General features: G+C 41.0%; 1 protein-coding gene across 13 annotated transcripts in view; it reads left to right on the forward strand.

The window, feature by feature from the left end:
- TRPM3 (transient receptor potential cation channel subfamily M member 3) overlaps positions 1-24,576 on the forward strand; it is a 915,440-nt gene that overhangs the window by 717,883 nt on the left and 172,981 nt on the right. For all 13 annotated transcript variants that reach the window (XM_058301681.2, XM_058301675.2, XM_058301676.2 and 10 more), the window contains one exon: positions 9,807-9,930. In XM_058301681.2, the coding sequence (XP_058157664.1) occupies positions 9,807-9,930 (124 nt within the window). The remainder of the gene's footprint in view (positions 1-9,806; positions 9,931-24,576) is intronic.

The raw sequence follows: 24,576 nt of genomic DNA on the forward strand, positions 1-24,576 counted from the left end.
ACATTTTCTTCTAGAAGTTTTATTGTTCTTGCTTTTATATTTAGATCTTTGATCCATTTTGAGTTAATTTTCATATAAAGTGTGAGGTAGGGGTTCTCTTTCTTTCTTTTGGTTATGGATACCCAGTTCTCTCAGGACAATTTGTTGAATGGACTGTTCTGTGTGAGCTAGGTAGGTTTGACAGGCTTATCAAAAATCACTTGACCATAGATGTGAGGGTCTGTTTCCAAACCATCAATCAGTTTCACTGGTCTATTTGTCTATCTTTACACCAGTACCATGCTGTTTTTAACACTGTAGCTAGGTAATATGATTTAAAGTCTGGAAGTGAGAGTCCACCAACTTCACTTTTCTTTTTAAGATGTTTTTCGCTATTCAGGATTCCTTGCCTTTCCAAAATTTGATAATTGTGTTTTCCATTTGTTTTTAAAATGCTAATGGAATTTTTATCAGGATTGCATTGAACCTGTATCCCAATTTTGGAGAATGGACTTTTTTTTTTTCAGATTTATTTATTTATTCAGATTTATGTATTTATTATTTATTTATTTATTGTCTGCTCTCTGTGTTTATCCACTCTGTGTTCTTCTGTGTCTGCTTGTATTCTCATTAGGCAGCTGCAGGAACCAATCCTGGGACCTTCTGGAGTGGGAGAGAGGCAATCATTCTCTTGCACCACCTCAGCTCCTTGACCTGCTGCATCTGTTATTATCTCTCCTATTTGTCTCCTTTTGTTGCGTAATCTTGCTATGCCAGCTCTCTGCATGGGCCAGCACTCCTGAATGGGGAAGCATTCTGTGCAAATCAGCACTCTGCATGGGACAGCTCACCACATGGGCCAGCTTGCCTTCACCAGGAGGCCCTGGGCATCGACTCCTGGACCTCCTATATGGTAGAACAGAGCACAATTGCTTGAGCCACATCCACATCCCAGAATGGACATCTTACTTAGTCTTCCATTCCATGAGCACAGAATGCTCTTCCAATTATTTAGGCCTTTTTTTAAAGATTTATTTTTATTTATTTATTTATTTATTTCCTCCCCCCTCATTGTTTGCAGTCACCATCTGCTCTCTGCGTCCATTCGCTGTGCGCTATGTCTGCTCATCTTCTCTTTAGGAGGCATGGGAACCAAACCTGAATCCCATGTGGGAGAGAGATGTTCAATCACTTGAGCCACCTCTGCTACCTGCTTTGTTGTGTCTCTCATTGTGTTTCCTCTTTGTGTCTTCTTGTTGTGTCATCTTGTTGAGTCAGCTCACCATGCCAGCCCATTGTGCCTGCTTGCTGTCTTGCTCATCTTCTCCAGGAGGCACCAGGAAATGAACCTAGGACCTCCCATGTGGTAGGCAGGAGTTCAATCACTTGAGTCATTATTTTGGTATTTTAAAAATTTCTTTTAACAATGTATTGTAGTTTTCTGAAAACAAGTGCTTTACATCCTTGGTTACATTCATTCCTAAATATTTGATTCTTCCAGTTGCTATTATAAATGGAATTTTTTTCCTGACTTCCTCCTCAGGTTGCACATTACTAGTGTCTTTTAAAGCCTATTTCATCTGATATAAGTATAGCTACTCCAGCTTTTTTTTTTTTTTTTTTTTTTTTTGGTTACTACATATATGGAATATCTTTTTCTAGCCTTTCACTTTCAATCTGTTGGTGTCCTTGGGTCTAAGGTGAATCTCTTGTAGATAGCATATAGATGGCTGATATTTTCTTATCCAATCTGCCATTCTGTGTCTTTTGAATGGGGAGTTTAATCCATTAACATTCAATGTTATTACTGTAAAGGCAGTTCTCATTTCACTCACTTTAACCTTTGGGCTTTTTCTGTCATATTTTATTTTCACCACTCTTTTAACACTTTTAGTTACTGTTACTGATGAATCTTCATTTCTAGACTCTCTTCTAAGCTTTTCTCTCCTGTCTTTTCTTTTCAGACTGTAGCATACCATTTAGTATTTCCTACAAGTCTGGTCTCTTTGTTATAAGCTCTCTCAGTTTCTGTTTATCTGTGAATATTCTAACCTTGGCCTCATTTTTGAAAGACAGTCTTGCTGGATATAAGATTCTTGGCTGGAAGTTTTTCTCTTGCAGTATCTTAAATATATCAGACCACTGTCTTCCTGCTTCCATGGTTCCTGATGAGAAATCAGCACTTAATCTTATTGGGAATCCCTTATATGTTCTGCATTGCTTTTATCTTGCTGATTGCAGAATTCTCTCTTTATCTTTGGTATTTGGCATTCTGTAAGTATGCGTCTCAGACTTGGTCTGTTTGGATTTATTCAAATGGAGTATGTTGCACTTCTTGGACATGAATATATATGAACTTCAATAGGGTTGGGAAATTTTCTACCATTATTTCTTCAAATATTCCTTCTGCCCCTTTTTCCTTTTCCTCTCCTTTTGTGACACCCTTGACAAGTATGTTTGCATGTCTCTTGCCATCATTTAGTTCCCTGAGACTTTGTTCAATTTTTTCCATACTTTTCTTCATCTGTTCTTTTGTATCTTTGCTTTTGGAGGCCATTTCTTCAAGCTCACCAATCCTTTCCTCTGCCTCTTCAAATCTGCTGTTATATGACTCCAGTATATTTTTTATTTAATTTATTGTGCCTTTCATTCTCATAAGATCTATTTTTTCTATGTATGCTTTAAAATTCTTCTTTGTGCTCTTAATATCCTTAATCACTTTGGCCATCTCACTGAATTTATTTAAGGGGTTTTTTTGACGATGAATGATTAGTTGTTTCTACTCATTTATGTTGTCTGGAGGCTTATCTTGTTCCTTTAACTGGGCCATATCTTCCAGTTTTTGGTATCGACTGTAATTTTTGTTGGTGTCTTGGTATATGGCTTACTAGCTGTGTTTATTCTGGGTGCAATTTCTCTCTTTAGTTTAGAACTTTCTTGCTTTTTTTTTTCCTTTGCTGGTTTGTAGTAGGAGCCAAGGATGTAGTTTGTGCTGAAAACTGTGGAGGCTCAAGCTGCCTGCTTTGCCCCTGGGACCAATGAAGCTTCTTCGAACTTTCTTCTTTGCCAGGGGTAGGGACAGAGCTACAACCATGTGTAATAATCCAAGTCGTGCAGGCCAAAACTCTCTGTAGTTGCCCAAAGAGACTGATGAAGCTTCACGCCCCTTCCTTTCCTCCCCTGCCTGGAGTGGGGTTGGAGTTGCAGGAGTGGGCAAGAATATATGCTGTGTGGGTCCATAAGGACTGCAGTTGCCCAGGTAGACTTCCAACTATTCAGTCTGTGTCAGCCAAATGTACCTGCAGTTACCAAGAGAGGCTGATACAGGTCCTGCCAGCTTCCTCCCTGCCAGAGGTGGGGGTGGGGCCTAGGCTAGGGCTACAGGCCTATCTGGGTGAAAGAAACCAGTCTCTACCATAACTGAGATTTCAGTCAGCCTGGCTTCTCCTTATGTCAGAAGCAGAATCAAAATGGTGACTACTGGCCTCTTTCTGACTTGGACAGTTGAAACTTTAGATGTTCTTAGGGTTATACTTTAGCCAGCCAAATTTGCAAATCAGTAACTGAGATCAGTGGCCAACTATCTCTTCCTACCCTACATGGGGAAATGGAGTTTCCACCTCCAGCCACAGAATAGCTCCTGAGGTGGCTTGCACTGTCAAAGCAGCATGAGCACTGGCCTCTGTGGCACAGCCTATAGTTTCTTGGAAAGGCTGGAGCAGGTTCCCACAGCTTCCTCCCTGCCAGAGGTGGGGCTGATGCTTAGGCTAGACCTGCAATCTGATCTGAATGCAAACAAGCCAGTCCCTACCAGCACTGTGATTTTCAATCTGCCCAGTTTCCCTTCATGCTGGGGGCAGTTAAAATCACAGCCACCAGCTTCCCTCCAACTTGGATAGATTCAAACTTTAGCTGTTCTTAGGATTACACTCTAGCCAGGTGAATCCACCAATCGGTAGCTAAAGTTGGCACCCAAACATCTCTTGCTCCCCTGACCCTGGGAAATGGTGCCTCCCACTCCAGTCACAGAACATCTTCAGATGTGGCTTGTGCCCGTGCCCCCTGTGGAGGATGGGCACTGGCCTCTGAGGTGTGGAGGACTCTACTCACAATTTTTCTCAGCAGATGGGCAGTCTCCTCCTTCCTTTCTTTTAAGGATGTTGCAGGATACTCCTCTGGTCTCCTGGAGCCCCCAAACAGATGCTTTAGATAACTCTGAATGACTACTAACTGCCCTATAGCATGAGCTGACACTTGGAGCTCCTTATGCTGCTGCCATCTTGCTGGTTGTTGCTCTTAGTGATTTAATCAATGGAATATATAGACTTTGGGGCTAAGTTACAAGAAGATTTGAAGTTTCTGCCTGGGCCTTTTTGGACATACTCTTGGAAACTTTACTCTGGGAAAAACCAGCTGCCTGTAAGAAGTCCAGTTGCAATGCAACCACCAGGGAGAGAGTAATGCTGGCCAGCTCCCATCTTAAACATTCCAGCCCCAGCAGATGCCACGTGGAAAGGAATGGTGGTCCCTGACATCAGGAAGCAAATACAAGTCTTCCCTGCTCTGCCCTACCTGAATTTCTAACCCACAACTTCATGAACACAATAAGTAGATACTGTTTTACACTACTAGGTTTTGGATTGATTTATTAATTAGTAATAGACTGCCAGAACATATGGCATACAAACATGCAAGCACCTTGAGGTTAGAACTAAATATTATTCATCACTCTACTCCTAGTATAGAACATTATACATGTCAGGCATAATATTGCTTGTTGGTTAAATAAACAGATGTAGAAATGTCTGAATGAGATATTTGCAAAGCATCAATATAATTAAGCCTCCTAAATCTGTTAAGTATCTCTGTTTTCAACGTATCCAGAAGAATGGCTCATCTCTGCCTTTTCTGAAGTAGGAAAGTTATTTCTGTGGGCTCTACTGGGAAAGGCCTAATTCTATCGCATGCACCAAGTGTGGTGAGCTCTGCTGATCCAAGTAGAAAGCTCGCACTGTACACAGAGGCCCCAGCTACTGATCATCCTACTGAATAAGAAGGAATGCATCATCAGTGATTCTCTCCTAAGGAATACTGTGGTGTTGTGTTTTAATAATAGTAACACTTACATAGAACTTGCTATGTGCCAGGCATTTTTCTGAGCCCTTTACAAAGATTAACTCATTTAATATTCACAAGTCTGTAAGGTAAGCACTATTATAATTCCCATTTTACAGATGGGAAACTGAGACATGGAGAGATTAAATAACTTACACAAGTTCCTTCAGTTAGCAAGTGTGTTAATTAAACCAGACAGCCTGCATCTGGCAGATGTGCTTTATTCATGATGCTGACCTGCCAATCTGGGCAGAACTATGCTACTTGCGACCCCAGAAGACCTAATGTTTGAGAGGACATGGTAAATTTTATTTTTTAAAAAAGAAGAGGAAAGAAAGAAAAGAAAAATGCCTTTTTCTGTGACCTTAGTCAAGGCATGTAACCTTTCTGTGCCCTGAGCACTACATTTAGTTATTTGCTTTGGCTTTAAGCAAATGATCAAATTTCATTTTTCTTTAGAGCTTCCCCAGAAAATTATGTCCTTTAAGTACCAAATTGTGGTATTATTAACTATTATTTTTTATATAAGTAAAAGTTTTTCATATTGTATCTGAATATTCTAATAGAGAATGTCTTTGGGGGTCATGAGAATGGCTTCTCGAGTACACAAAAGCCAGTAACTGAAGTTCAGCTTTTAAAGACCCATTGTATTTTCTAATTGTTAAATCAAGGAACAAAACCCTGATATTGTAGGTGAATTCATTCTGAGATAAGTATTGATATGCATGGGTTGCATTGCCAGCACTTGAACAGAATACTAATAAGTAGTTTAGTATGCTCGTCAATTGGATGAGCATTGACCTATTTTAAATAACTCTGTGACTCATGTAAAGAGTTCTATATCATAAGTACAGCATTTAAATGTAGACACAAATGCTATAGTATAGAGATTTATCTCACTTCAATGACTATGCTTTCTAAGTCACAAAACCCTCTAATTTGAGGTGTACCAAAAATAAAACTAGAATATATGCAGTCATAAATTGACTGTTTCCATAAATAGATACCACTATGTCAAGGACTTAATTTTAGAACTAAAAATTCAAATAATAGTATGATCATATCTTGATGCCAAGAAATTTTCAATCATAATTCTAGTGCTATAAAAAGAAAATAATTGAACTGTTTTCTAATTATTTCTCATTTCACTGATTTTTAAATATCACAGTGAAAATTTTTAAATCATTTCAGTTCTGTGCATGAAAACTATGTGAAGAACTAGGAAAGCAATAATTTCAAGAAAACAGGCTTCCCTATATCCTATAGAATATGGCCACAAAATAAGAAAAGATCTTTGGAGAAGACAGAGCACACCTTTTTGCCACACAGAAAACATCTGGTTCCGCATAGAAACTACCCCTTAAAAATTAGAAGCAAATATAATCTTCAAATTACTGAATGCATTTTGCCGGTATTCTCATTTGTCCATTTCCCTTTATCTTCTCCAAACTTGTCTGATTGCCTTTAGATATTCTCTATATATCACAAAAAAGGAATATCATTTTCCCGCAACAATTTTACTCAAATTTCTATCTCCAATGCAAATGATTATGAAAACAAAAAGGCTTACTTACAGAATACAAACAGGAAAAGCAGAACCTGGAAAAGAAGGCTGAAGCCATTAGACTCAACCCAAGCATTGAGGTTTTCAAGCTACATGACTTGACACGGGTCATTTAACCTGTTTGCACTCAGTTTCCTCTTCTGCAAAATGGAATTAAAACATGTTTGTCTCACAAATTGTTTTAAAGATCAAAAGAGATTACCCCTGTAACCCATTGTGTGTTGTAAACCATGGAGGGTGATAGTCACATCAAATGTCATAGGGGATCTTATTTAAAACACTGTTACTAAATTCCTTCCAAAGGTGTAGAGCCTAAACTATTTTATTTCTTCTTTAAAGGGGATAGTCAACATTGGGGAGCTATTAAAGGCAAAGTTGCACTAAAAATGAGAATTTCCTCCTGATGCAATTAGAAGGTTGGAAAAATAAGTGCACCAGGAATAACAGTTAATGAGAGTAATTTTAAGATATCGAATGGACCAAATCACTTTTGTTCTACTTAAAATCATCTTTATTCCATCAGAGATAGGCATCCAGCACATTGGAAAACACCAATGGAGAGAATCCTATTTCTGACTTTCTATGATCCTTGATGCTAAATGATTAATCCAAGGTCACAACTTAGTCAATTGTGAAACTGAATTAAGAAATATAGGATGCTTAGTGTCTGCAGCTCTACTAATCACTGAAGCCCACAGTCAGCTGAGCTGTACATCTTTCTTTAGCTTTTACAAAGTGACAAACTGGAAACAAGTGACAGATCCCTCAAGCAGTAAATGACCTCAGGGAATTGGGATTTCACTACAGATGGTTGGCAGTAGGAAACAAATTTTGAGTTGTTACCAAAATTAAACACCTGCAGACCAATGATTGGATCTGTCAAGTGGCTAATCAGGGGAGCCCCTTCTGGTGTTAATCATGTACAGCATTTATGTAGACTTGATATTGCAAAGAGCTGTCTAGACCCATCCACATGGGTCACCTGTCAAGTATACACATGCGCAGGTAGGAGTGCTTCAAGAGATTAATTGACAGCACAGATGTGACCATGTCACTCTTCTGCTTAAAACCCTCAGTGGCTTCTCATCACCTAGGGGATAAAACCCAAAGTCTCCAAATTCCTGCATGATCACATCTCTGCTCACTCCCTCCAAACCTCCATCATGTTGTACTTTCCTTTGCTCTTTTGCTCCAGCCATACTGACCTTCATTCATTTTCCCCAAGGTAGGCCTGTTAATAGTGTTTTGTCTGTCTAGAATGCTCTTACCCAACCCCACCACCCCCTGACAGTGCCAATGTTCATTCAAGTTTCAAACAAACAGCACTTCCTCAGAGAAGTCTTCCCTGAACCCCTAATTAGATTATGTTCATCTGTCACATTCTTCCTACTTCTTTCACTCTGTCATCACAGTTGAATTGCTGGTTAACATCTTACTCCACTGGCATGTAAACTCAATGAGGGCTGGGAGTGTGTTTATTTCATCTGTCCTTTGTATCTCTGTCATTTACCAAAGTCCTGGCATCAAACAGACATTCAGTAAGCATTTGTTGAATGAATGAATAATGAGTGAATTGTTTTAAGCTGATCCACAGCTGAGATCACAGAATCCATCAGAATAACTTAGATAATCTTGAGAGAGGATCTGGTATTATTTTTTCAGCCTTATCTCTGCCATCCTCTTTTTTTAAATGTTATATTTCTGATTGAGAACTTCCTGGGAGGCAAAGAGTAACCCCATCCTTCATTCAACTAGGTGAACCTCCAAGATCTTTGGTATAGTTCTATCACAGGGAATGCCTCCTTCCTCAAAGTGAGGCTACCCTAAAACCCAACCTAGTGGGTTGGGGAAAGTCTTCAAAGAACCCTGGAACACAGTATTCCACTGGTATCAAGACGTTTTCAAATACCGCCCTTCTTGCTTGCTTTCTTCAAATGGAACAAAATCTGTCTTGGTTTCATGTTAAAGGAAGTTTCACATAAGTTCCTGCTCAAGCAGCCACACCAATGAAGAAAGGCAGAGGTATAATGGAAAGAGCACTGGACAGGGAGCCAGAAAAACTAGGTTGCAGTTCTCTCTCTCTGTCACTTAATTACTGTGTCACCTTAAGTAAGTCATCTGGTTCTTTATGACCAAAACTGTCCTGTCTATAAAATGGTATAAATCACTTGCCCATAGGGTCCCTGTAAGCACCAAATGAAATAATAATTATATTTTACTATTTAATCTAGGGGTGGCTGGTACATTATTATGAAAGCAATTCGTAAACTGCAAAATACTAGGTAAATTGTGATTTTGCCATGGTTCTTCAGAGTAATCTTAACTTCCTGATTTTGAACAATATCTGCTATATCTGCTAATAATAAAGTGAGTTTTTATTACCTGCCATTTGATGGCAGGTAGAAACAGCCCAATAAATTGATGATGGGAGAGGAGTTAAAAATTAGTTGTAATTGATCCTCTTAATAAAGGTGGTTGAGCATCGATTGAAAATAATGTAACTTCCTTGCTCTCATTCATTTTTCTATGGCATGAAAATTGTTTTTTAATAAAGGAGTCAATATTATACCTCCTTATGGGTCAGATTTATTTGCTGTAAGAGACCAAAAGCTTGATATAAGTGCAGATGACCTATGATTCATCATAGGCTACCACCTACATGGAATGATTTTAGAAGAAACAGTTCTGCTCATTGATCCCTGAAAATCCATTAAAAAGGTATAACCTTTCTTTCCACATTTAAAGGTGAAATTTAAATCTCTTTCATATAAGTAATATAATAAATTCTTACTAAGCTGTGAATGATTGAAGGCATTTTTTGATAACAGAACCTGAGGGAAAAGAGTATATTAGATTCATGCCATATAAAGGGAAAAAAAAAAAGAGAGAGAAACATAGGAAGAGAACAAAATCAAACTCCCTACTTAACTCTTTTATGTTCTAGAATACTAAAATGGTTATTTCCAAATGCACTAATTTTTAAATTATCACAGTCAAAACAACTATGGTGAGAAAAATACAGGAAAAAAATAAACCCTCTCTAAAGTGAATCCTCATAATGTTTTTTTGTGTTCTATAATATTTCTCAGAAATATGTATTAAATGGGAGCTATGTTGACCTGTTTGGGATATTATTTTTAACTTGCAGACTTATAAATGAATCTTTGAGGGACCAACTCTTGGTGACCATTCAGAAGACTTTCACTTATACTCGAACCCAAGCTCAGCATCTGTTTATCATCCTCATGGAGTGCATGAAGAAGAAGGAACTGGTATGTAAGCTGTGACCCAGTGGGTGGCAGGGCCCTCACATTCCCTCTGACAGTTTAACCACTTTCTGAAATCATACACCAACTGTTTTGCTTTCCGGTCGAGTTAATAACCCTCATCAGGTTTCATTGTCTCCTGCAGTTTCCTCCCACAAAATAGCTAGGACACTGCTTTTTCTGCCCTGAATTTAATGAAATGTGTACAGCAGGGTTTTAACATCTTTGCCTTTTGGAGCTCATCTGAATGCTTGTGACTGTTTCAACAAAATGAGTTGAAGAGGCAAAATGGGTTTCTTCCTGGAAAGTATGTCAGCTGACCCTCGCAGATTTGGGGTTTTCACTTTGCTTATGAGTAGTGAATCATGGATGTGCTTTGTGTCAGATAACTAGAGCCATACAGGGCCCAGGCTAATATACTAATCTGCACATTTGGGAAATGGAGAGAGCACCCAAAGAATGCTGGAAACGTCCATAGTTTTCGTCACTTCCTCCAATGGCTTCTGAGCTATTTCTTAAATCTGGGCAAAGTGTCATACAAATGAGATGCCCTGACAGGCTGAATATAAATAGCATGAGCCAACATTTAAAGAGTACTTGCTATGTGCCAGGCAGGGTGCTGGATCATTTACAAGCATTAGCTCATGTGATCTCTGTGACTATCCCAGTGAGAGGTACAATTATTATTCTCATCTTACAGATGGGGAAACTCAAACTTACTTGATTAGTAAATGAGGAACCAGGATTCAAAACTGGGGTGTTTAACCTCTGTGAGAAACCGTTTTATTCAGAAATTGTCTCATGGAAATAAACATGAATGGTCTACTCTGAGTAGGTTCCTGCCAGACCTTGAAGGAGACTGTCCTCCAAGGTCAGCTGAGCCTGAATGCTGAAAGGGGGCAAAGGAGCAGTGTGAATCCAACCTTGTCCCAGCCAGGTTTGGATCATCCTAAGTCTGCCAAGCTCTCATGAGCTGACTGTTTCTGGGAACAACAGACCCTAAAAGTCTTAACCACAGGAGAGAGATGGGGTCGAATGAAGTCAGCATCCTTTCTTCCAGCTCCGCCTTTAGACTGCCAGCTCCTCAAGGGCTAGGGCTAGGACCCTCTTGGTCCTGACTATGTTTCTGTGTCTAGGACAGTGCCTGGCACCACAGGTGCCCACTAAGACTGTGTGGAGGGAGAGTGGGAGAGGGAGGGAGGGGAAGATGGAAGGAAGGAAAGAGCAGGAAGAAGGAAATGACAGAGGGAGAGGGCAGGAAGTAAAGGAAGGGGGAAGAAAGAAGGAAGGAAGGAGGATGGGAGGGAGGGAGAGAAGGAAGAACAGAGGGAGGGAGAGGAGGGGAGGACAGAAGGAGGGGTGGCGTGCAGCAGGGAAAGAACTTCTCAGTTTGAGAAGCCAAACGTTTAGGCAAGTCCCGTCTCCAGAAAGCAACCCACAGGGCCTTTGTGAGAAGCTTCCAGGCTTGAGCTTGGAGATCAGAGGAGTGGAGATAAGGATGAGAACACCACTAATCCTTAAGTATCTATAGACTCAAATACTCAGCCAGCGAACCCCCCTCCCCCACCCCCACCCCCGTAAAAGAAGGCCAGCTTGCAGGTGGGACACTCCATCAGGACTGCTGTTGTCCCAGGAGAGCCTCTACACACCCAGAGAGTGCTTGCGCCTGTGTTCTCCCATCCCTAACTAGTTAGCTTCCATGCTTCCTCTGCCCAAGGAGCTGAATCTGGAGCTTCAGCATGCCATGGCATGGATTTCCCTCTGATTGAGTACTGATGATTTTCCAACACTAAGGACAGTGCTAACACTAAAACTCATCAGAGCTCTACATTTCAGTAGTCCTACAAATTTCCTAGAAAGGCAGCTGGGATTACAATTCTAGGACCCAGTAAGAAGTCATAAAGCCAAATGAAGCTGAATGTACCTCTCTAAACATTTTTTGGGATAGTTCCATGGGATTCTGCCTGGTAATCTGCCTGATAATTGTCCCCTCACTTCATCCCTGTGGAAAGTCAATTGCATTTTAACACGAGGAATTTATTGTAAGAAGTGTGAGGTAGTACTATCTTTAAGGAAAGCAAATATCTTCTTAAAAAGCTAAAAAGTCTCTACAGCTTCATAGAAGTAAATTAGGAATTTCAATACATCATGATTATAAATTAATTCCCCTTTTTGAGGGATATTTGATGCTTTACAAACAAGGTGGGTACAGGGAAGGCATTATTCTTCTCCTTTTGCAGGAGGTAGCGGAGGGAACGGAGGCTCAGCCAGGTAAGGAACAGTGCACACAGCCAGCAACTGCCCAGCAGGCCTGGCTTTCTGCAGAGCCAAAGCATCTTCCCTTCCACACTGCATAGCTCAGCACACAAAATAAAGCAGCATTGCCTAGTGGAGCTCCTCTTCTCTTATAGCCTCATTAATTTGATTTTGGATATTTTTGTGTGTTTCATTGATTAGTTGTCTCAAATCCTGCGTTTCTTCTGGGGCTTTGATCTATTCCTTTTCTTAGGCCATGTCTTCGATTTTCTTAGTATGGCTCATAATTTTTTGCTGATGTCTAGGCATCTGATTAGGATGGTAGGTTTACTCAGATGCTCAATTTCTTTCTCTTTCATAGGGTTTTAGTGGTGGAAGTCTATGTGTTACTGCTGTTCTTTGATTCTTGGTTCAATCTGTTCTAGATCATTAGGATTGTCCCTGTTGGTTGCCCAAAACTGGGCTCTGGACCCCAGTAATGAGTTGCAGACCCACTTCCAAGGGCCTTGGGGAGGGAGGCTGGAAAGGCTGGAAAATGCTTCACTTATTTAGTTACTTTTAATTTCCTCACGTCACTTCCTTGGTCTAGGAGTAGACGGCACTCCTTGGTTCAATGCCTGGTTAGAGTGTTTGTTGCAACAAAGACCCTATCACTGTGATAGAGGTTCTTGCCTGGAGACTAAGAGCCTCATATTTCAAACTTTCTCAGAAGCCATTCTCCAACCTTCGCTGGCAGCCCCTCCCTTTTCCCATGTAAGAAATAATTCCCCTCCTGTCTGCATCCTCAACAATCAGTCCTGCTCAGGAGAGGTGGGGATTGAGAAAGCGGATCTCTGTAGTCCCCGATTTCTTTGGTCCCAAACTGGCTCCTGAGGCAAACAACCGCATGGTCCCACCTGACCTGGAAGGGCTCCTGGGACACAGCAGACCAAATTTGTGAGTCAAAGCTGAGTCAGCCTTAGACTGAGTCTCTCTCTCTCCCCTTTTTTGGGGAGGAGGATCCCTGGGACCCCCTTTGTCTGTAGCCACTGGCCCTGAGTCCCGAGAATTCAAAAGTGAGGGAGGGTGCACACAGCAGCAGCTGCAGCTTGGAATTCACTGTTTTGCTGTTGTGATTCTTCTCCTTTGCCCCTCTCTCCTCTGGGCAGTGTCCAGCCTTCCCCACATGTCCTAAACCCTACGCACAGTTTTTGCTGTTGTGATTCTTCTCCTTTGCCCTCTCTCCTCTGGGCCGTGTCCAGCCTTCCCCACATGTCCTAAACCCTACAAGGTTTTTTTTCCAGTCCTTTTCTCTAGTCCTCTAGCTATTTTTCTGGGAAAGAAGAGAGTCCCGTATCTTTTTAGTCCAATCTTCCCGGAAGACTCTCTTATATCCTTAAAGTTGCTTTTAATTCCCTTTACAAACCAAAAGGGATATAACCTTCTGAAATCAATCCTACCATTACCGAGTTCAGCTACAGGATTTGGTCTAGAGCCAATCTGACATCTTTCTCATCCCAGCTTCCTATTAACATACTTAATAAAAAGTAGAATGTAGATACCTATTTAGCTGGTGAAACGCTTGAGATTCATGGAAAAAATGCCTTGATGGTCCCTTTCTGAAGTCCTGATATGTGGGGCAGCCTCTCAGGACATCATCACAGGGATTCTTTGTTCTTTTTACTCATTCACAGAGTTCAAGAAAATCAATTCTCTGTTTACTTCCACCTCGGAAGAAAAGATTATATCAAAACCTTTCAATTTCTGTGGCGATATATCCCCTAAAAACCAACCTGTCAGCTAAGCTCCATCATTGTTATCAAGTAAAAATATAAATTAAAGAAGAAATAGCTGTTTAGGTAGTATCTTAGTATTAGCTTGGAGCAAATTTAAGGAATCAGGACTGAGTGTTCCTCATTTAACTTGTTCCTCTAGAGGAAACTTGGTCATAAAGAATATCAAGGCAGGGAAGAGGGGACCCCAAGTGGCAACGCTCAGTCTGGGCTGATGATGTGTGTAGAAACCACAGAGCCTTTTAGCTCCTGAGGAGAGGGCAGTGCCAGCTCCTTCTCTCTGCTTCTGCCTCCCAGAGTCCCTGTCTGCCCTCTGGACTCCTGCCCAAGGCTTCCCTTGGCACCATTTCTTTTTTTTTTTTTTTTTTTTTTTTAATATTCTTATCTTTTTTTTTTTTTTTTTTAATTTTTTAATTTTTTATTGACTTTGTAATAATATTACATTAAAAATATATATGTGAGGTCCCATTCAACCCCACCCCCCCACCCCCCCTCTCCCCCCCCCCCAACAACACTCGTTCCCATCATCATGACACATCCATTGGATTTGGTAAGTACATCTTTGGGCACCTCTGCACCTCATATACATTGGTTCACATCATGGCCCATACTCTCCTCTATTCCATCATGTAGGCCCTGTGAGGATTTACAATGTCCGGTGATTACCTCTGAAGCACCATCCAGGGCAGCTCCATGTCCCGAAGATGCCTCCACCTCTCATCTCTTCCTGCCTTTCCCCATACCCTTTGTCCATTATGTCCACTTTTCCCAATCCAATACCACCTCTTCTATGTGGACACTGGATTGGTTGTGTCCATTGCACCTTTATGTCAAGAGGAGGCTCAGATTCCACCTGGATGCTGGATGCAATCCTCCCATTTTCAGTTGTAATCACTCTAGGCTCCATGGTGTGGTGGTTGTCCTTCTTCACCTCCATCTTAGCTGAGTGTGGTAAGTCCAATAAATCAGATTGTAGGTGCTGGAGTCTGTTGAGGCTCAGGATCTGGCTATCACATTGTCAGTCCAGAGATTCAAATCCCCTAAATATATCTTAAACCCCAACATTAACTGCACCTCCTTGGCACCATTTCTAACCCACCAACTCCAGGCTGGAGCAGTGAATCTGCTGTCCCCACACTAGACTTACCAATGGAAGCCCCATGGTAGTTGTGGCACTAAACAAGTCCTGGTGGACTTTAACGCCCGCCCCACTCCTAGTTCACAACCTTCCACTTCCACACGGATGCCTCTCCTAATTTCCTGCCTCCCTTCCAGCTGCCTGACCTCCTCTGGTCCAGTGCTGTTCTTCTTTCCACCACTTCAGTTACACCTGGGAAATATGTCTCCACTCACAACTGATGCTGCTCCAAACTCTGAGACTCTAAACTCACACTACTTCAAACACAACCTTCCTATCTCCCCACCACCACTACCACCATTTCATTCATATAGAACTTGGGCTCCATAATTCACGAGCCTGTGATCAAACTCCTGAGATGACCTACGTGGAAGGATATTTTAAATTTTCTTTTTCTTTTCTCTGTGATGACTTGTGACTCCATGCTTTCTTTGTCAACCCTTTTCTTGATTCTCTCTTCTATCTATCCCTCTGCCCTGTGTGCCTAATACTTCTCTATAATATTCCTGGGTAAAGAGAAATATTATGGTATGGGTTTCAACGATGGAGGGCGATCCTTTTTCATTTGTATTGAAAGCCTCTCCCATTCCCTGTAATCATCGTTCTAAACCTTTTACATCCCCTTATTCCAATTCCTCTTATTCTTTTTATGTAGTTTTAGACACTAACCCTTTGTCAGTTTGTGTGTTGCCAATACTCTCTCTTAGTTTGAAACTTGTTTCTTCACTGTTATTTATGGTGACAAACAAAAATTCTCAAATTTAGTGTACTTAGCTTTATTAAACCTTTTTTTATATTTGTACTCTATGCTTCTTGTTTAAGAAATTCTTCCCTGCCCTAAGATCAAAATGATATTTTTCTATAATTTCTGATAAAATTTATGTAGTTTCACATTTTACACTAAATCTTTGACCCACCTAGAAATGATTTTTTAAATATATGGTGTGAGGTACCATCCATAAATATGGACTATGACCCATATGATTTATTTAACAGTCCATTCTTACATCATTTATCTGCAATGCCATCTCCATCATAAATCAAATTTCCGACAGATGGCCCTTCTTTGGAGCTGGTGTTTCTGCATGATGGAATTGGACTCAGAGGGGATCTCTTTTCACAAGACTTGCATGCTACTTTATTGGAATTGTAGTTGGTGCTGGGTTTAAGATATATGTAGGGGATTTGAATCTCTAGACTGATAATATGACACCCAGGCCCAGAGCCTCAACAGACTTCAGCTCCTACACTTTGATTTATTGGACTTACTCCACTCAGCTAACATGGAGTTGAAGAAGGTCAACCACCACAACATGGAGCCTAGAGTGTCTACAACTGGAAGCGGGAGGAGTGCATCCAGTACCCATGTGGAATCTAAGCCCTCACTTGACATAGGTGTGCAATGGACACAACCAATCCAATGTCCACAGAGAAAATGTGGAATGGGTGTGGGAACGGTAGCCATGGTGGCTGCTGGGTGTGGGGAACGGGAGGAAGAGATGAGATGTGGAGGCGTTTTTGGGACGTGGAGTTGTCCTGGATAGTGCTTCACAGACAATTACGGGACATTGTAGATCCCCCCAGGGCCCACTGGATGGAACGTGAGAGAGTCTGGGCTATGATGTGGACCACTGACTATGGGGTGCAGTGATGCTCAGAGATGAACTTACCAGGTGCAATGGATGTGTCATGATGATGGGAGAGAGTGTTGCTGTGGGGGGAGTGGGGGGCGGGGGCGGTGGGGTTGAATGGGACCTCATATATTTTTTAATGTAATTTTTTAAAAAATAATAAATAAATAATTTAAAAATAAATAAATAAATAAATCAAATTTCCGTAGGTGCATGAATCTTTCTGAATTCCCTTTTTGACTATTCCTGCACCATTACTACACTTTCCTAATTAGTATATCTTTATGATTCTTGATATACGGTAGGGCAAGTTCTCCTCCTTGTTATTCTTCTCCATTATTGTCAGCTATTTTAGCCCTTTGCTCATAGGTATAACTTAAAAACCAGCTTGTCAAATCATACACACACAGAGAGATATGCACACACACATGCATTGTTGGGATTTGGAGTGGAATTGCACTGAACCTATAAATGTATTTCCCTCACTCTCAACGGAAGAGCTATCCTTGAAAAAAATCTAAGGCTACAAATTTAAACTTTCCACCTTCCTTCTCCTCCACCTCACATGACCCTTTTTTGACCTGTGCTCTTCTCCTCTCTGCCATCAGAGGAAGTAGTGTTCCCTCTTCTTCCCTAAGATCATTCCCTAAACGCAGGCTACACATCCAATCACTTTGTACTTCTTCTGTGATCTCACCCTAAAAATTAGACTCCTCTTGAACAGTATCACTCTCAATTACTCCCTCTTAACTGATTTCTTATCTATCTTTCCTACCTTCCTAAAGCTCAATGACACAGGGCTTTTTTCTTCTTTTGACTTTTCTAGCTGTTTCTCCTCCTCTTTTCCTTGATCTTCTCATTGCATTCATCTGTAAATGTAGACGTCCCCTAAAACTTTCTTCTCAGTCCTTTTTTCCTTTTTTTAAAAAGATTTATTTATTTATTTCTCTCCCTTTCCCCGCCCCCCCCCCAGTTGTCTGCTCTCTGTGTCCATTTGCTGTGTGTTTTTCTGTGTCCGCTTGTGTCAGCAGCACCCAGAATCTGTGTCTCATCTTGTTGCGTCATCTTGCTGCATCAGCTCTCAATGTTTGCGGCACCATTCCTGGACAGGCTGCACTTTTTTTGTGCTGGGCGGCTCTCCTTACGGGGCGCACTCCTTGCATTTGCACACATCAGCACTGCACATGGGCCAGCTCATCACATGGGTCAGGAGGTTCTGGGTTTGAACCTTGGACCTCCCATGTGATAGGTGGATGCCCTATCCGTTGGGCCAAATCCACTTCCCCCTTTTTTCTTAGTAACATTTTTAGGGAAATGATTTAAAATTTCCTCCCATGATTGCATCAATTTCTCCTTGAAAATGTACCAACTCTTGCTTTGCATATTTTGAGATTCTGTTACTAGGTTCATAAACTTTTAGAATCATTATGTTTCCTAATGAGTTAATTTTCTATCATTATGAAGTGGCTTGCTTTATCCTTGGCCATGCTTTCGTCTTGCAATTCAGTTTGTTTGACAATACACCTACACAAGCTTCTTTTAGTTAGTATGTTTGTCTGGTATAGAAATTGTTCTTTTTATTTCAAATCTTTCTGTGTCCTTATGATTTCGGTGAATTTCCTGAAAACAGCATATAGCTTTTGCTTTTAGAGGCACTATTTTTAAAACAGTGAATTTAGCCTATCTGTGTGTATGCTGTGTGCTGTTTACCCTGCCTAACTTTTCAAATATTGTAGTCTCTTGTGCTGATTCTAGTTTTTTACTGGTAAAGCAATAAAAGGACTTTTGACACCCTGGAGTGACCCTTTTCTTCTTGGTGATATCATACACCTCTCATTGGCTTCCGGAGTAATCTCTTTGGAAATTATTCACAAAACTCTATTTCTGGCCCCGACCTTTCTCTCCTAATCTCCACATCCACATTCCAGTTGGATGTCTTACTTGGTTGTCCCATCATTACTTCCAGTTCTACATGTTCAGAAACAAAATCAACCTCTCCAGTATCGTCCAGCACCCCACCCATCCACCAAGCTCCTCCTTCTAATATCTTGCCTGGGTGCTGCCACTCTCCCATCCCCTCAAGCTTAAAAGCTTCACCTCTGCCCTCTTCCTCCCTGCACCAACAGGCCACCCTAGCAAATCAGTTGCTGAGTTATCTCAATTTTCTCTTGGCAGTGTCTCTCACATTTGCCTCCTCTACTTTGATTCCAGAGATATTTCTGTATTAGTCAGCCAAAGGGGTACTGATGCAAAATACCAGAAATTGGTTGGTTTTTATAAAGGGTATTTTTGGGGGATAGGAGCTAACCTATACCAGGCCATAAAGCATAAGTTACTTCCCTCACCAAAGTCTATTTTCACGTGTTGGAGCAAGATGGCTGCTGACATCTGTGAAGGTTCAGGCTTCCTGGGTTCCTCCCTCCCAGGGTCTTTCTTCTCTCTGGGTTCAAGGTTCCTTTCTTCCTGGGGCTTGCTTCTTCCTGGGCTCAGGGCTCCTCTCTTCCTGGGACTGGCTCCTCTTTCCTCTGTGAGCTTACTTTCTGGGGCTCCAGCTTAAGGCTTCAGCATCAAACTCCAGCATCAAAACTCCAACATCAAAAACCCTCAACTCTTTCCCTTGCCTTGTCCTAATGATGTGGCCCCGTTAAAGCCCTAATCATAACTTAATCATGCCCAGGTTGAGATCAGTTTACAAACATAATCCAATATCTATTTTTGGAATTCATAACTATGTCAAACTGCTATAATTACCCTCATTCTGATCCCCATTTTTCTTCACCTGTACCGTATCAGTGGTTTCCTGCCAGGCCTCTTCATTCTCATTCCCATAAGCCATCCTGTACATTGATCCAGGTTTGCTCTTCTTGAGGTCCAGTTCTGAGTTTAACACTCCTTTGCCCAAATACTCTCAGGGAATTCTTTTTTGTTTTAAATAAAATGTTATTTCAAATTCATAAAATAAAATAACAGAAAAAAGGCAGTTTAACAAATTGTGGAAGAATTACTTTAAAAAATCCTGTCCTGGCACATTTATCTTATTTAATCCTAAAAACAAACTCAACTGTTTCTCCAGTATTCTGAAAGATGAATAAATAAACACAGATTGGGTAAATGACATGGCCAAGGTCTCCTTGTTAATGAAGAAAATGAAAAAAAAAATGCTTGATCATAGTCACATCTCATAAAACTAAATCTCATATTCTTTTCTTTTACCTTTAGCATTGATATACCTTCTTGACATTTGATAGAAAAATATTATGGTATTATGTTAACCATAGTCTGTATCACCATATTCTTAACACCTTGTAATAGAAAAACATTCTTATTACACAATCCTCATCTACCTCCAAAATCACTGTTAGTCCCAAGATTATCCTCAAGTTGTCTTTCAGTTAACACTAAGCTCCCTAGACTACTTCTTTCAGCTACAATCATATTTATAAATCAGCAGTGTTAGTTATACTCATTATGTTGTGTTACCATCAACTCTGTCCATTACCACATATTTACAATCCCTGATTAAACCTCTTCATACATTCAGCATCAGCTCCCCCTTCTCAACTCATTCTGTCTCCTACTCACCTATACTCTATGTTTTAACTCTGTAAGTTTACTGATCATATTAATTCATATCAGTGAGACCATATAATACCCATCAGGGATTTCTTTCTGCTACCAATGAATGCCCAATCTATTTAAACTGGTGTTTTCCATCCTCCACAGTCTGAATGCACCCTGGGATAATCAGTCCCACACTCTCATTACTTCCTTTCACTGCCAAGTAGTATTCAGATTTTCCAAACTCCAGTCGTTTTCTTCATCTGGAAAATCATTCTCCCTTCCTGCCATATCCACTTGTTCAAATCAAATGAAGCTGCAAATATCCCAGCTGTGACATCTCACAATTGTTTATTATGTTTTCCAACAGAGAAGTGCATGGTATAATCTTACAGTTGCCAGATACAATGTGTCCGGCCTGTTCATTGGCAGAGGTCTTCATGTGTCCTGGCTCACACAGGGTGGCTGATGTTTTATTATCTGTATAACCTCCGCTAGGATTCATGGTTATAATAACCTGAATTGAGTAGTAATTATTAAATGAGATGCCTGGCATGAAAGCATCTCATCTGGTACTGGTAAAAAAAATAAGACAGAAATCTACTTCTGGGTCAAATGGACTTGATCTATTATGATTCTCTTACACAAATGAAATATTCATATGCCAGGTTCCTTTTCCCATTAAAGTGAAATGTAAGTCCATGTTTAATTATGTTGAAAGATTTAAAACAAAAACAAAAACTTTGTGTTAATTTGCTACCTTCTCCAAGATGATCTCAGTTAGTCCTACTTGGTATATGGAATACAAGAAATAATCAGAATTTTATTATACTTACCTCACAAACTAGAGTGCTTTGTAGTTTTCCTCTTTATTATTATATGTTTTGGCAAATTGATCCAATAATAATAATAACCAAATTATTATTTATTACAGTTTCCAAAATAAGGTAGTAATCTAATTACTTATTTTGTTTTGTTTTTTGTTTTTTGGTCATTGTGGCAGTCTGATATTATTGATGGATTCCAAAAAGAAATACTGATTGTTTGTGAACTGGTTTGTTCCTTTGGGCTAGTGATAACCTTAGATTATATTAGATTCAGAGGTTTTACTTTCACTTGATTAAATAATGATCAAGGCTTTAATTGGGCCACATCAGTAGGACCTTGAGTTCCACTCCCTTGGTGGGTGAGGACTCATAGAGAAAATGACAAGTAGAGGAATTAGTTAGAGTTTTCATGCTGAAGCCCCAGGAAGTAGACATACAGAGAAGCAGATATGTGAGGAAAGAGAGAAGGCTCCACTAGACATGGCAGAGGCCCCGGAAAGGTCTGGAATTTCACCTGATAGTCTACAGCTGGCCTTATGGAGAGAAAAGAGCAGTTGAAACCAGAGAGAAATGAGCCCTGGGAGAGAAACAAGACTTATCCCATTCTAGAGCTGATATTGGAAGAAGTTAGGACCAAGGAACCTTAAGAGGGAGAGGAAAGCTGAACCCTTGCATACGTTGGCAGCCATCTTGCTCCAACATGTGGCAACAGACTTTGGTGAGGGAAGTAACTTATGCTTTATGGCCCGGTAACTGTAAGCTTCTACCCTAAATAAATACCCTTTTTAAAAGCTAACAGATTTCTGGCAGTTTGCATCAGCATCCCTCTAGCTGACTAATACAGAATTTGGTACTAAGGAGTGGGGAAGTGCTTTTGTAATTACCAAAATGCTGGAATAGTTTTATAAATGGGTAAGAGGTATTTTTTAGAGGAATTGTGAGATGCTTGATGGTAAAGGCCTAGAGTGCTTTGAAGTAAATGATGAAACTATTATTGGACACTGGAGGAAAGGCAATTAGTATTTTCAAGTTGCAGAGAACTTAGCAAGATTAACTCCTGGTGTTAAGGCAGAATTTGAAAATGGCAAGAAGAGGCATTTAGCTGAAGAACTTTCCAAAGTAAACTCAGGGAGTGTAGCTTGGCTTCTCCTTGCAGCTTATAGCAAAAAGTGAGATAAGCTGAGGACTGAATTTTTGGGCACAAAGAAACCAGAAACTGATTCTGGAAATTCCAAGCCTCCGGAAATCAAGTCCCCAGAAAAATAGTGTCCCATTTGAGGACTTAATTAAACTTGCAACTTGTACATCAGGGTTGAAGATGCAGTTATCTAGGAAAGACTTGTGGAAAGTTTTACTGTCTGATGGCTTGGACCCCTACTTCCTGCATGCTAAACCAACAACCATTTTGAGAGAGCTGTATGAACAAAACCACTGTCATCCTGAACTAAAAAGGACATTGACAGGAGAAGTAGAAGGGGAAACAGCTTTAAGAGCTGAAATTTGGAATTAAGACATCTCCTCCGCCTAAGAGAGAACCCCCACCCATGTGTACAGAAAGGATAAGGTTGCCCTGGCCGTTGAAGAGGGTGGATGTTCTCACCTGATGTTCAGGGATAGTTTTGGCACTCTGGGGTACAGAGTGGGTGAAGCTCATTTCCCAAGGATTAGGGAGGTTAAGGTCCCCACCTCATAGGTCTGAGAGGGGTGGACCTGTCCCTCATGGATTAGGGAAGGTCAGGTCAACAACTCATTGCTCTGAGAAGGTTGGACCTGTATGCCAAAGGTTAGGGAGAATGTTGTCTTCACTTCACTATACTAGGGGGGTTAAGACTCTACCCCAAAGATTGGGTAAAGTGTGGCAACCACCCCAATGTTCTTAGAGGGTGAGGTCTGGAATTTGGTCACCACCCAGATGATTGATCAGGGTAGAACCAAGAAAATGACTGTTGAGTAAGCCTGTGGAAAGGGTGGGTCCTCATGAGGCTCCAGGGAGAAGAAACCATCATCTTGAGAATGACTCTAAGACTTTGAAACCTAATGAAGCATGCCCTGCAGGTTTACAGAATTGTAGGAGACCCATGACTCATGTTTCCCTCCCAATTTCTCCTTTTGGTAATGAAAATGTTTATCCTTTGTCCATTTGTGTATTGGAAGAAGATAAATTGTTTTGTAAGCATCAGAGGTCTACAGCCAGATGGGACTTTGGCCTAAGACAAACTATATTTCTTTAAACTGATTGTGATATGATTTTGGACTTAATATTGTTACTGATTTAGGGTTTCCTGAATATTGTAATGCCTTTTTGGAATTCAAAGTATGGAGTATGGCAGTTTGATATTATTGATAAGTTCCAAAAAGAAATACTGATTATGTTTGTAAGCTGGTCTGTTCCTCTGGGCTAGTGATACCCTTAGATTATATTGGATTCAGAGGTTCACTTTTGCTTGATTAAATAATGATTAAGGCTTTGATTGGGACACATCATAGGACCTTGAATCACCACCCACTTGGTGGGGACTCACAGAGAAAATGACAAGGCAGAGGAATTAGTTGATGTTTTCATGCTGGAGCCCCAGGAAGTAGACCCACAGAGAAACAGATACATGAGAAAGAAAGAAGCTCCATTACATACGGCAGAGGCCCCAGGAAGACAGATGAGCTGTTTGCCTGACAGTCTACAGCTGGCCTTGTGGAGCGAGCAGAGCAGCTGAGCCCAGAGAGAAATGAGCCTGGGGTAGAGATAAGACTTATCCCAGCCTATAGCTGGTACTGGAGGAAGCTGGGACCACAGAGTCTTAAGAGGAAGAGGAAGCCTGAACCCTGATAGATGCCGGCAGCCATCTTGCTCCAACATGTGGTAACAGACTTTGGTGACAGAAGTAACTTACGTTTTATGGCTTTGTGACTGTAACCTTCTACCCCAAATAAATACCCTTTTAAAAGACAACAGTTTGGGAAGCGGACTTGGCCCAGTGTATAGGGTGTCCGTCTACCACATGGGAGGTCTGCACTTCAAACCCCGGGTCTCCTTGACCTGTGTGGAGCTGGCCCATGCGCAGCGCTGATGCGTGCAAGGAGTGCCGTGCCACGCAGGGGTGTCCCCTGTGTAGGGGAGCCCCACGCGCAAGGAGTGCACCCCGTAAGGAGAGCCGCCCAGCGTGAAAGAAAGTGCAGCCTGCCCAGGAATGGCGCTGCACACATGGAGAGCTGACATCAACAAGATGATCCAACAAGAAGAAACACAGATTCCCGTGCAGCTGACAACAACAGAAGCGGACAAAGAAGAACATGCAGCAAGTGGACACAGAGAACAGACAACTGGGGTGGGGGGGGGGACAAGGGGAGAGAAATTAATTAATTAAATTTTTAAAAAAAGACAACAGTTTTCTGGTGTTTTCCATCAGCACCCCTCTATCTGACTAATACAGTCACATATTGAGTACTTATTGGAGAGTTCATGTTCTGAATGT

This window comes from Dasypus novemcinctus, chromosome 8, assembly GCF_030445035.2.
Source record: "Dasypus novemcinctus isolate mDasNov1 chromosome 8, mDasNov1.1.hap2, whole genome shotgun sequence".
In the NCBI taxonomy this organism is placed as follows: Eukaryota; Metazoa; Chordata; class Mammalia; order Cingulata; family Dasypodidae; genus Dasypus; species Dasypus novemcinctus.